The sequence below is a fragment of the Taurulus bubalis genome (assembly GCF_910589615.1).
Source record: "Taurulus bubalis genome assembly, chromosome: 19".
NCBI lineage: Eukaryota > Metazoa > Chordata > Actinopteri > Perciformes > Cottidae > Taurulus > Taurulus bubalis.
Window position 1 is genome coordinate 8,134,331 of NC_136607.1, and position 14,155 is coordinate 8,148,485.

At 38.8% G+C, this 14,155-nt stretch overlaps 1 protein-coding gene across 1 annotated transcript; it reads left to right on the forward strand.

Moving 5' to 3' along the window:
* Positions 1–7,722: 7,722 nt before the first annotated feature.
* Positions 7,723–8,908, forward strand: tmem267 (transmembrane protein 267; the record flags this gene model as incomplete). The annotated part of the gene is made up of 2 exons (XM_079235115.1): positions 7,723–8,130; positions 8,573–8,908. 2 exons carry the CDS (start codon positions 7,723–7,725, stop codon positions 8,906–8,908), a joined length of 744 nt encoding a protein of 247 aa, XP_079091241.1.
* Between the last annotated feature and the right edge of the window lie 5,247 nt (positions 8,909–14,155).

Here is a 14,155-nt window from a genome sequence, read left to right on the forward strand (position 1 = left end):
AAGAAGCGGGAAGGCTTTTTTTCTTTTTTAAGTGCTTTTGCTCTTCTCCCGTCTCGCTTCGGTAGGAGTTTGATTGAAGTAAGGTTCATCCAACCACCTGCCAAGTATATCTTTTGACAGTTCCTGCCCTTTTCCGAACAGTTTCCACTGACGGCTTCTCCGATGGTTCTGTGTAACAAACCATCTGGCACGTCAGTTTACCTTGAGATGGCCCGTGGTGGGGAATTGGTACTTTTACTTTGGTAAAAAGTGAATGACCGACTGATAGAAAGATTATACACAACCAGTATAACTAGTAACTAATGAATGGCAAATCACAATTCAATACGCCTAAAACCAGATCAACCAAATAGACGATTCTATTGTTTGTTTGCTTGTGACGCCTAATTTGTGCTTGTGTCCGTTTCTTTCCAGATTTAAATGTCTTATTCCTGAAGGGAGTAGGAGGAAGAGGAGGAGGAGGAGGAGGAGGAGGAGGAAGAGGAGTTGGAGGAGGAGGCTGGTCTTTTTTCTATTTTGCACATGTCCAGGATACAGTGCATTGCTCATTTCTGTCCATCACTCAGTTACTCACCAAGATTACTTAGACATGAAACTAGACGATGATAATGCCAATCAGCATTTTTGATAAATGGAGATGAAGAAATTCTTCGGAGGAGCTTTTGATTGCGGCTCCGTCAACAACAACAACAACAACAACAACAGCAACAGGAGCAGCAACGACCACAACAGCAGCAGTGATATCAGCATAAACAGTCTTATATTACCCCCTTGTGGCTTCGGTTGGCCACAGCCGACTTTGTTTGGTAGACAACAGTTTGGTTTGGGAATCTCCTCTTCAGAGCAAGAAAGTCGACTCTTCAGATGACATAAAAAAAATCTCCCCATTACCTTTTTGTCTTTTTTTTTATTATTGATTATGAATTAATTTTCACTTTCTTCTGAAATTGCAGCACCGTACAGACAAACACACACGTGGATACATAGAGTATGTGTGCGTGTCTTGGTGTGTATAGTAACCGTAGCAGTCCCCATACAGCTAAATCATCATGCCAAAGACTCAACTTCACACCCCCTTCAAAACAAAATGGTTCCCAAACGATTCACTGAGCTTCCTGAAGCCCGTGTCTGCCTTCGTTGTGGGTTTAAAAGCTCAGTACACAACACCAAATTGATTGCCAACTCAAACAGTACACAAATAAAACTTGGGACGAGTCTGAGGAAACCTGCAGCTCCAATTTGTGTGAACCTACCATTTATCAAAGGCGCCGCACAAATACTCAAATGGACTCTGAATCCGGTAACGGTAGTCTGGCCTATTTAGACAATTAGCTTTACACTCTGCTTTCAACGACTGGCAAAGAGCACCTGGATTGTAAAAAAAAACAAAATAAAGTGGATTTGAGACTGAACAGTTCTTTGCCCACCCTTTTGTTTTGGTTCGACGACGACAAAGTTGGTTATTGAAACATCGAAACGAGCCGTGTTGTTTTTCAATTCTGCTCTGTGCTGTAAAATAAAATAACACAAAACAGTTTGCTTCTCGAATTCTGACGCCTTTACAAACATTTAAAAATGTGTTTTTGCAGTTTACATTTCAATAGCCAATATCACCAGTTAATATTATGTTATTCAAAGGAATATTGATGTGTTTTATTGTATTTTTTTTATCTTATGGACAAATAATACAAACACACATATAGGATTTTAGTTTTTTTCTTTCAGACATTCATAATGGCTTAATTCTCCTTGCTCATATTTTGTAAACTATGATATGTAACTTTAACATTGAACAAAAAGTTTATTATTTAATAATAATAATAATGTATGTATTAGCAGTAGAATGTCGTAACCTGTACCTGGGGTCTTTTTTATAGATGTATATACAATGACAGGTTTCAACCATTAAATGTGACCATTTCACAATGAATGATGACACACCGGCCTCATATTCATTTCGTCCGTTGGAACTGATACATGAGAACACATTACATCAGGGACGTTATTATTGCTGCTCTGCCCGGGTCATACAGATGCATTTTATTACTTTTGCAGAGAATGTTTTTTTCTCATTTTGGCTTGATGGTAAAAGCACATTGACAGATTCAGAAGAGCTATACTGGTATTATTGCACTACTGTTTGCATATGATGTGTCACTCTCTCTTCACTCCCATTGTTTTCTTATTCTTGACACTTAAACTGTATCATCATGTGGTATGTTATCTCAGGGGATTTGTGTCCATGTATTTAATTGATTTCATTATGCCTCAAATCCCCTTAATCACATTATTTTATATGATATCATATTTTATTATAGCGACTTAAAGTGCCTTTATAAGAGGATGTGTTAAAGTTAGTTTCCCTCTGCATGCTAGTTTAGTGTGTGAGCATGCTAGTATTTGCTTATTAGCACTAAATACAAAGTACAGCTCGGGCGGCTGGAAATGCAATTAGTTTTATTAGTATGTAGTCACAGATCAAGTATTGGGCACATCAAAATGTTGACCCGATTATAGCGTTAGCGTTAAAGTCACAGGGTCAGTCCAATCACAATTCATCCTCCTGGGAACATGAGTGATCTGCATCAAGTCAATCCAGCAAGATGGATATTTCAATTACGACCACGAAGGCCAAACAGCTGGTGGGTCTAAAGGATCACCACAGTCAGCAGGTTTCATCATCTGGGGGCCATGAATATCTGAACTGATCTACAGACTGACATTGTCATCCTTGGGGCCTCTAGCATGTGTCAGAATGAAATCGCTTTAATAACAGACACCTGTTTGGTCCGTCTGTTCGTGTTTCTTGTGCATTGTTGTTCCAAAAGTGCATTTAAAAAGGAAAGAGATCAAAGTATCTTGATCGGTGGAACCAAAATTCTGAGCAACTAAAAAAAAAACTAAAAACACATGGACTTCAATGTGAAAAGGTTTTAGTCATTCTGCAGCTCTACCAATTGTTCTCGTTCTCAGGTCTGGACAGAGAGAAATGCTTGAAGGGATTTTTCACCCACTGAAAACCATATTTAAGGGAAATTGTGTTCCATACACACTTAAAATACCAGGAGGAGGTGACAACAGTATGAAGGGTTTTTGTTCTTCTTTTTACAGTCTTCATGTTTGTGTCCAAACTGTTGGAAAAAAAAAACCTAAGGACATCAGTACATTGAAATGTAATGATCTTATAGCCTTAAAGTAGCCCTATTTATCTTCATTATGACTTTGGCCTTTAGTGGTTATGATAACACACGGACTGTTACGGCGGTAATTCTACCCTTAATTGTCTCTCCCAAGTAAATTCTGCATTCAGAGGGATAAATTAAACAAGAAATTAAGAACAAAGAAGGATTTGGTTGGTCAAAACTCTCCTCTTGACCTTTAGCTCTCACTCTCTCTTTAATCTTTCTCTCTGTCTCTCTTCCCAAGCTTCCTTCTTTCAATATTCTGACAAGTTCTGGCAGGCCGACGTGCAGACCGAGGACAAATCAATACACCATCTAACAGCTGTCAGCTGAGTCCTCTGTGTGTGTGTGTGTGTGTGTGTGTGTGTGTGTGTGTGTGTGTGCAGACAAGAGTGTATCTGCTGCCGTGGGTATTGCATTCATTAGTCTTTCCTTCCTCTCCCTTTTCCCTTTGCTTATACATCCTTTTTTTGCGTTGATGTGAACCCTCTTCATATTTACAAGGAGGGTAAAGAGACCACCCTAACATAAGACTGGCAAGGACAAGTCTTATATTGTCCTTGTTGTTATTTTCTGTTGAAAACAGTCAGTGAATATTTCAAACCTGACTTTAATTAAATGGAATTTAAATGTATTCAGCCATGCTACCTTTGTCTGCAACCATTAACCTCTACACAGGGAAGAGAGAGAGAGAGAGAGAGAGAGAGAGAGAGAGAGAGAGTGTGTGTGTGTGTGTGTGTGTGTGTGTGTGTGTGTGTGTGTGTGTGTGTGTGTGTGTGTGTACCATCCAGAGCCTGTCAGTTCCCACAGCCTCGCTCTGCTCTAATGACTAGCTTGACCTTTCACTGATAACTGGATGAATGACACGATCTCTTCTTCCCTCTCAATTCTGCCCTGGCTCTCGCCTCTTTAAACACTCAACTGGCTGCCTCTCTATCTTTGCTCCAAGACTTCTTATCGCTCTGTTTTATAATTCCTGTCTGTGTGTCACACAGTGCTTTAACTCTCTTTTCGTGCTACTTATTTACAGTTCCTAATCACACTCTTTTCCTACACGTTTTTCTTTGTCTTTTTGTAATTTGTCCTTATTCTTGGTATTAATTCACTCAGTTTTGAAGCCATGTATACATATACCTACATCAAAACATGTGGCTCAGTTTGTGTCATTTATGGTTTTTCTTTTTGCAGAGATGTGTTGTTTACTTTTTCCAAAATCTGTTCAAACATATATATTTTGTGATGCAACACACATGAGGAAGTGTGAGTTTTCCAATACTTAACTTCTTCTGTTTGAATGTGAACATCACTGTCTGAGGTACACTTGTAAAATCTCATACAATCCAATACAACAGCTCTGCCATAAATCTACCCATAGAAAGATGCCCATGATCAGTTTGGATGGACACTGTCAAGGTATAAAATGAACTGTAAATTATTAATGTTTATTATTCAGGTTGTAGTTTGTAGGTGTAGTTTCATATCATATAACTTTGAATGGCCAAATTCAAAACGATGTTACTTTAATTAATTAGTTTAATATATTCATTAACTTTTTTTTTATTTCAAATTCTTTGAGAAAAATGAAAGCGAATTTGAAAAATCCTGCATGTTGCCGCTGGGGGGCAGCAGAGACAACCTACTTTGCTGTGCGCTGTCCATGGTGCTGAAACGTTGCAACGCAGCCTCTGTTCTCTTGCTTCTCTCCATGGTGCTGAATGATTGGCATACAACTCTGATTTCATCACTCCTCTGTCCTCATGTGACTGGCAAACTAATGAAGTCCGCCATCAGGATGTGCGGTCCAACGCCGGTTTTCTGAAACAGAAGCAGACACGTCTTTCAAATTAACAAAGCACCTGTTAACACGGTGCCTCCATTCAAGACACAGAAGTAGAAAAACAAATCAGGAAATGTGGAGCTAGCTGTGATGAAAAATGTAGAAAAAGCAAATCACATATATAATTTGAATTCTGAATGACTACTGATGAAGTCATTTAGAAGAAGAGAGTCAGACTCATAAACAGATGATATTGGAACCTTAATAGATACATTCTAAAAATTGTATTTTACATGACTGGTGAAATTTTAGCAGTTGAACTGACACACCCATTTCAAAACACTCCACCCAGTAGGATTGCCTGGTTAGAAATACAAAAAGCCTATATTTTGTTCCAGTTAGGGTTCAGTATTGGTATTATTTTGTCATATTCAAATAACAAAAAAAATATCTTAACAAAACCATAACCAGCATTGTGTGTAAGACAACCTGTTGGTTCGGTGTACCATGTGCCGCTCATTGTATTAGTCTCAAGTCCATATTGGATCCTAAAACAGTGTCAACTTTTGTGAATTGAGTATTATTTGAAGACAGCCAGGCTGCTAACAGTGTCATTCACTTCAACAGGTCCCAGTCATTTGTCACTTTCACCCTCTAGTGGGATTCAGAGAAACTGCAGCCACTGAAGGTTAGCGCTTGTGTGTTTATGCCTTCATCGAATGACTCTCTGCTGTAGCTAATGTAAACATCAGTGGTCCGATCCGAGAATTAGTACAACAAGAAATTACTATATTGGTCAATTTCCACATTGACAGTTTCTTTCTCGCTATGTAGTCAATCCTGTGCAAGTTATAGGCTTTTTACCGGAGGCTTAAAGTACAGGTGGAATAATAACTTAGTTGACTCATCTCACGCCTCACACCTCACGCTCTCCATTTCTAACAATAAAGTTAAAGACTGGTCAGTGTAAAAGACAATGTTCATCAATGAACCTCTGGCAATGTGTGGTCCTAGTTTGTTTCTTAATAACGTTTGATCCAAGTCCTGGCCAAGTCAGGGCCCTCAATGCTATAGAAGCAAAATCACTCATATATATATATATATATATATATATATATATATATATATATAGACTATGTTGAACTAAATATTTAATTTCAGATTGATTGAATTGATTGAATTTGCAAAAGGTCACCACTGGACAATTTAATTATTGACAGCATGTATGCAGTGTCCCCTAACGATTGAAACAGTTAGTTACCCAACCTATGTTTTAATTTTGGTGGGATTATTAAGATAAAACAGAAGTAGGTTGTGATATTTCACCACATAAACACAAACTCTGTTCATCTTTTTTTTAAACAGAGATGTTTTTTTAAAGAAGCAAAAAGACATATTGGACATTGATTCAATTTTTACTGTGTTTTTTTACAAAATATATACACGTTACATTGAATTTCTTCGGAAGGACGCTCCTCTGGCGGTATCTAGCAGTTCCGCCCATGACCTGTGGGTGGCAGCAAAGCGCCGCCGACCATACTATACTGTACTGAACCACAAAACACAGCAGAAGAAGCGTGAAGCCTGTCGGTCGGGGAACCAGCGCAGAGCGATGGGGTGAGTAACGATATCGTTATATTTATCGACCAATTAGTCAGAACTGACTTTAAAAAACACCTACATTAGACAATAAACAACTGAATGACATGTTTTACTTGCAAGCGAAGCGTGTCCTGTTGTGAAACGCACTGCAGTTAGAGCAGAGCTAATCGTGACAGCTGCTGTCCGCCTACACAAAGCGGCGTCCTTTAACGTCACTGTTAGCCAGCTAGCTCCCGGTGAGCGTTCATCGGCAATTATGCTATCGTCGCTAGTTAAGATGAACTAGGTTATATCTCACATGTCTTCCTTTTTAAAAGAGTTAACGTGTGAGCGTCGGACGAATATAAATGTAACCCCTGTTCACCTTGCAGACATAATACAGCAGGTAACACAAATGGCTACAGTAACGTTAGCTAGTAGCTAGCTAATTAAACATTCACGCTCGTGGGGCATAACGTTTAAGAAACAAAATGTTCAAAAAAGAGCCTGATGTTACACCCGCTGTCCAGATCGTCTGTGTCCTACTCTCCTTTGCATGAGAGGCAGACGGAGAGAGATGTCTTTATGTCCGCCTTTCAGAAATGTGGTACCACAGTATTATGCTTTTTAATTACAGTGCAGGGTAAAGCCTCACTTTCAAGTCATGCATGCTCACTATACGTTGTTATATTTGAAGTGGCAATATATAGAGAGATGCAGTATTATTATGCAAAAACGGCTCTTAAACACCCTCACACTAGTAACCAATGTGTAATGTGTTATATTTATTGTTTTTATTTAGTACTGGTTATTGTTTATTTGTTTGACTACATCTATATATTTGATTTGATACCTTTCTATTCTTGATACACAGCAAAAGCAAACTCATTCAAAATGTCATGGGTGGTTTATTTATTGAATGATAATAAAACAAAAAAAGGTGTTGTAGTCGATTCAAACAGAACATTGTACAGAGGTACATTTTTTTAATTATATTTTTGGAATGTAAGGTTACATGAGTGCTTTGTCTTTACACATCGGCCCAAAGCCAGACCCCACTTTTCCTTTCCACTGTTGATTTCCCCTCAGTAACCCTTCTCCTTCCTGCTTTCCTTCCTTCCGCAGTCTACCTGACTGTTGCTGACCTTCTGTGGCGATTGGCCCCCACAGACGTCTGTCGACATGCAAGGCTTTTACTCCAAGCTCGACTCCTCCCCCTCCTCATCACCGTTACTAGGGGTGGGCCTCGGGGGAGACGGTGTTCCGGTACCTCTCAGCCTGGCTGTGGAGACGGAGAAAGCTCAGGCTCTCCTCCAGACATTCAGCTCCGCCTCTCTGCTGGCTTCAGCAGGACTTGGTATGTTCTGCGTGGTGGCGGACCACGCCCTCCAGCTGTCCGTCATCCAAAACCACCTGTGGCTGCGCGCTGCCTTGGACAACGCCACGCATGGATTGGTGGGGCTGTGGTCATGGGCAGTTGTTATTGGACTAAGGAAAAAGAGTGACCTGTATGAGGTGCTGCTTGCCGGTCTTCTGGCATCAATCATAGACCTGGACCATTTCTATATGGCTGGATCCCTGTCACTCAAGGTAAGATTTGATAGAAACATACTGAACATGACAAATGCTCTTTATGGTTAACCTTGTTCTGTCAATGATATTCGTTTCATATCAGAGAAAATACGAACAAAGTGCAGACAACAAGTTTCACAGAGCATTAATACTGTTTTCAGCTCTTTCTATTTTTCAACTTGGGACAAGATTTGTGTATTAAATTGATATTTGTGATTTGTTTTTAAATGTAGCCATAAAAGTAGCTTGAAGGAACCTCTTTTTATGATGGGCTTTAATATCTTCAGTGTTAACTGATAGTGGGCAGTGGCTTTTTAAAACCTACTCCTGTAATGAGGGGTGACACATCATTCTGCAGAAGTCCTGCAGCACAGGGCTCGCAGCAACACAATCTGTAGATGGAGGAATGACGACATTGCGTAATGATTCTGGGTAATTCCCTCTCCCACTTTTCTTCCAGGCTGCCGTGTCGCTCCCTCAGCGTCCTCCTCTTCACTGCTCCTCTCTCATCCCCATACTCTGTCTCTCCCTCCGCTTCCTCATGTGGATCGGCCGACTCAAAGACGCTTGGTGCTCCCTGCCGTGGATGCTTTTCATTTCCATGGCGACGCACCACGTCCGCGATGCCGTGCGCCACGGCCTGTGGGTGTGCCCGTTCGGCAACACGGCTCCGCTCCCCTACTGGCTGTACGTCAGCACCACGGCGACGCTGCCTCACCTGTGTTCGGTGCTCATGTATTTGACAGGGACCAGGGACGTGATCTCCACCAAACACGGGGTGGCCATTGATGTTTAGGAGTCCCTGACTTCAGCCAACAACCTTGAATGCTGTCCTGCTGTGGATCGTCTCCAGGCAAAAAAATGTCACTATATGATATTGGAAAACAAAAAACATACAATTTTCTTTCTGGTATTAAGGGAATGTATAAGAATCTTGTTGACTTGTATGTGGAGAGTGATGCGTATCTAGTCTTAAGTGTGACGAGGGACCCTTTAAAGCTTTGACATACTGTTTAACAGAGGCTTGTCTGCTCTCTGCTCATCGAGCCAAACCTCGATAAGGGACCGCAGACGTTGCATCATTTCTTGGCCCCTGAGCTCTTCACCAGTCATTACCTGAACTTTCACCGTCTGTCTACTGTCCTAAGAAGGAACACTCAAGGAAAAGCCCACCAAAGGTGACTTCAGCCTCAGTATATTCTCACTGGTATTCCACTGTTTACGATCTGCCATAGTAGTGAAATTGAATGCATTGTACATTCATTGTCGAGTAAGTTTTGAATCTGTCACATTCTGATGACACATCCACCATTAATCACCACAGAACACAAATTATTGTTGGCTGTTAACGCCTGTACTTGCCAGCTGTCGCCACTCTGCCACATCAGGGTACTCTCATTTTGCTGCTTGGACGAGCCTTATTTTCCAGATTTATTTTGCAAATCAGAAGTTTCAGTGCCAACCATTATGGATTAGGATTCTTTGCCTGTGTAACCTGGTGGTAGACTGGTGGTTAAACAACAAAAATGTTGCATTTAGCTGAAAAAAACATCCTTTATTTATTTTCCAGAGTACCATATTTGACATTAGTCTCAGTTGTTGCAGCAAAAGCTAAGGATGAAATGGTCGTGTGGATTTCCTGAATGACTTCTCTGTTTTACATCGAACATTCAAAAGATTATGGAGCCGTAGAGATGCTGGAAGTGTTTTCAATAGTGTGTCTATTGCTAGTAGTATCTTCATATAACATTGATCAACAGAAATATAAAATGGGGAAACACGTCTAATTACTGCATTAACTTGCTGTATATTGTTCTACTGCAGTTTTTGTGATGCTACTTAAGTAAATGATTGATTCAGTACATACTACATATTGAAATGCCTAGTTGGCTTAACATTGGTGAAACATGACTTGATAAGTACATGGACTGTTTATTTCAACTATTTATCTCACGTGAATAATAACATTGACTAAGACACGGAGCATTTAGAGGTAGGAAGTCATGGCACTGTTTTAGATGTAGACGGATAACAGTGTTGTATTATTTATTACATGATGCATCATACATGTTAGTAGTGTGGATTTAATGGGATTTAGGAACTTGTAGTTGTATTTATTACGGTTGCTATAAATATAAGGGATGGTGGACTCAGCAAGAGGTTTCTGCGTCAATCTTTTTGAATTGGGACATGTTTAGTTTAGCTTCCATGACATATTCACAGTATTCTCAAATAGTCATAATCAACAAATGTTTTAATTTCCATTTGAGGTTTTTATGTATTTATTTTTAATCAGTTTTCTTGTGGACTTGCTGGTGATTGTAAGGTTGTAATGGTGCGTGTTGCTGCAGTAAGATGTAGGGATTCACAATTTGGCGCATATTAGTGTGAGAATTTCCCAGTGGGTTATAGAAAAACAGTCCATGAGAATTACATTAATTTATGTATTGACTTTTAGTGTGTTTGAGTGTAAATGTATCTCTTTTACTTCTGCTTATGTGACCTTTATTCATGTAATATGTTGAATTTTGCACATTGTAAGGATTGTTTAAATTATGTTTTCTCTTTGTTGATGTTTTTGTATGATGAGCATTTTATTTAAATAGTAAAAGTATAGCTATTAACAGGATAGTTTTAAAGTAGTGTTCTTTTTATCTCAATAATTAAAATATATATATATATATATATATATATATATATATATATATATATATTATACTACAGTATAGTATAGTACAGTGCATGTCTAGATACTGTATATATATATATATATATTTCACTTTATGATTAATCTTTGATTTTTTCCAATTCATTCAATGTTTAATTAAATCATGTGAAAATATCGTGACATGCAGCCTATAGGCTAGTATCATCAGATGTCAGTGGCGGGGGGGGGTAAAAAACAAACACAGGATAAAACAAACACAAAGATTTATTTGCAGCTCTGACATCGGAAACAAACGCATCACAGGTATTTTCATTCTTATCGTGTCAAACATGCTGATGTTGCAACAAACCCAACAAACATACACACACACAGGCATCGATAGACACAGTGAAAAACTGAAGAAACGTGTATAAACCGCAGGCATCAGTGAGAACTCGCATACAGAAGATTTCCAAAAATAAAAGCTCTTAGAGGTACTTGATTAGTTGTTTTGATATATTGAGCACAAAAACATCACAACTTCTGGTCTGTTTTGCCTCTGCTTTGGAATCTATAATCTATAATGCATTGAATATTTAGGAGCTCATAAACTTTACAGAAGATCAGACAGAAGAGTTAATAACAGGCACAACATGACTCTTCAAACTGTAAACTTTCAAAGTGAATTCAAAAACGACAACAAAAAAAACAGGTAAAACTTATGGAAGAGATGCTCTATGGAAAAACATGATTCAAGACAGTGAACATGAAGGTCAGTGGCACAGCTGAATGCTGAATGGAGGGAAAAATGCATTAGAGGACAATCCGATGAGCAACGTGAGAAGAAAGGCTAAGATAGAAGCTGACAAATGTGGTTTGGAAGATTGTCACAATAAAAGGCATTGTCCTTCTAGAGGTGAGGCGCACTGGAAATTTTGACTCAAAAAACAATTTGTTTTAGGAGATCATTGTGCCCTTGCTTCATTTTCAAAGTTTTCCAGGAGATCTCAAAGAATCATTTTAGTGTTTCCTATTTTCTTTATTAATAAATTCAATAAAAATGAATGACTACTAAGCCAGTCATATTGATAAATAAGGCTGCATTTTATCTATACAAGAGTCATTTTCTCTTTAAGTCATTTAAACTGACTAAACATACTTTTACCAAAAACATGGACACTTTTGAAAAAGTTAAAATTACAACCTTGATTGGTAGTGAACACTTGGTGAGCTGTAGGACTTTGAAAAGACACGTATGACACATTTCAAAGCTGCACTAATCTAATTGGTATAGTAACAACTGATTGTGTAATGTGAAAGGTGCCACTCATAGTGAGAAAGATGCCTCATGATACAGAGACGTTTAGCCTCTTTTAACTCCTTGTTTTGGTTTTATGGCACATTTAGTGTCACAACCCCCTTTTCAGCAGCAGAGGCTTCTGTTTTCACCAAACAAACAGGAATAAAACCACCGTACGCTGCCCGTCCAGCTACAAACAGCAGGCCGACAAAGTTTGCATCTTGCTTAAGACATGATTGGAATATTTAGCAGCTAAAGAGCCAGATATATTCTTCTCAGGAGTTGGCGGAGACCAAAACCAATGTAAAAGGAGAGTGAACAGTGGAATGCATTGGTAAGCAGAAACACTCAAACTATACTCCTCTTTGAAGTGAACACGCTTCACAACTCTGGAGGGTGATAATATGTCATTGTTGTGATCTGAGCTCGTTCCGCTGCACCAAAGAATTATAATTTACTGCAACTTTAACCACTTGCTTAACTGTAACACGACTCGCTACATCAGTGGAAGTTGGATCCAAGGAAACTAACAAAATAAAGCTAAAGAGAATGTAGAGAGGATTGCTGCTTCTGTAAGTGTTAAGAAATATGTAACCTGTGCATTACAAATTACATGACTTAGACAAACAGGTCAAGTCTAAAGATTAGGACAAAAACAGCAACCAAAATTATAGAAATACAGTATTTCCTAGAAACAATTGGGAGAGAATTGTACAATGTGAGCCAGCTTCTTTTGTCTTTACAGACAGCAAATTCATATTTTGACAAACTGAATCTCAACAGCGGTGAGTGTTTAATATGGCACTGAGATCAGCTGTACAAGCGACTTGGGTCAACACAAAATAAATAAAACCTTTTTCTATATTTGTGAAGGCAGTTTTTCCTCTGAGCAGACAGCAGAATGAGGTCCAGATCTGTTGAACGCAAACACATGTTTGTAATGTTTTTCCTTTTTTTAAATTTGGCACAAGAAGAATATAGAATAAACATAGGTGACGGTGAGGTGAAAACCAAAGCTCCATGATTCTTTAACCTCGGATGTTTTTTATGGATCCAGCGAGTGCTAAAAAGGGATTTAATCAATCAATTATAATCTTTAAAATGACCACACTAGTGTGTTACCATTAATAAGCCACACTCATAGTAAACTTAACATTACTTTTGACCCATCTGGCAGGCCCTGGTTTTAGTACAATTTGAAAACCAACCTGCAGTAATCCTACTATTAAGCAGCCGTGAGACAAAACTGCTCTGTAAAACCTCCCCTTCGCTCACTGAAGGAAATAAATAAGGATTTAGCTGCCAGCAGGTGGCAAGCACAAAGATCAATTCCCTCGTTTGTGGTGCACTTCAACGCGGCTCAAGATTTCTCATGAAGTAAGGCAGATCAAGGTGTTACTTGATATAATGAATACTGTCGAGTTGCACTTAAAAAACAAAGCGATCATCTAGGACTCAGCTATTTCTTGACATTTAAATGATTTATTTATTTGTAAATTTAGATCAAAACGTGTTACAAAGACGGATGTTTTTGTGCACAGCGACATGGTGCAAGACATGCAGCCTTTTGACACGGTGGAATTGAGTTGCGATAAGCTACGATTTCATAAGGTTTTCTGCACAGCATCAGTTATAAGTGTGAAGCAACAACACGCGACAAAAAACTGGTCCACACTAACTTCAATTATTAAGCCCAAAAAGTATTAAACAACTTTTACTTTTCCTGTACTTTTACAGGAGTTTATAAGTTAGTTCATGTTGGAGACATTCTGTCGATAAATTTGTATTTTTGGGGGGTTATAAGACAACCGAGCTTAAGAGCACTAAAGCAATGAAGAAACTAATTACAAATATGAATGTAGTTGAGATTATGGTCTCTTTGTTGGAAATATGAAGGATATAACACAAAATATGGCAACAGAAATAATAATCTATGTTTTACATTTAATACATATAAATAGTTGGTCACTTTATATTCTTACAACATTGGTCATGTATGGGGCCTTAAAGCGATATTTCACTTTGAGATGAGGGGTCACTGTGGAAAATCAGCTGCCATAAACTGACATAATCATCCTCTCCACTCCCACTATTCA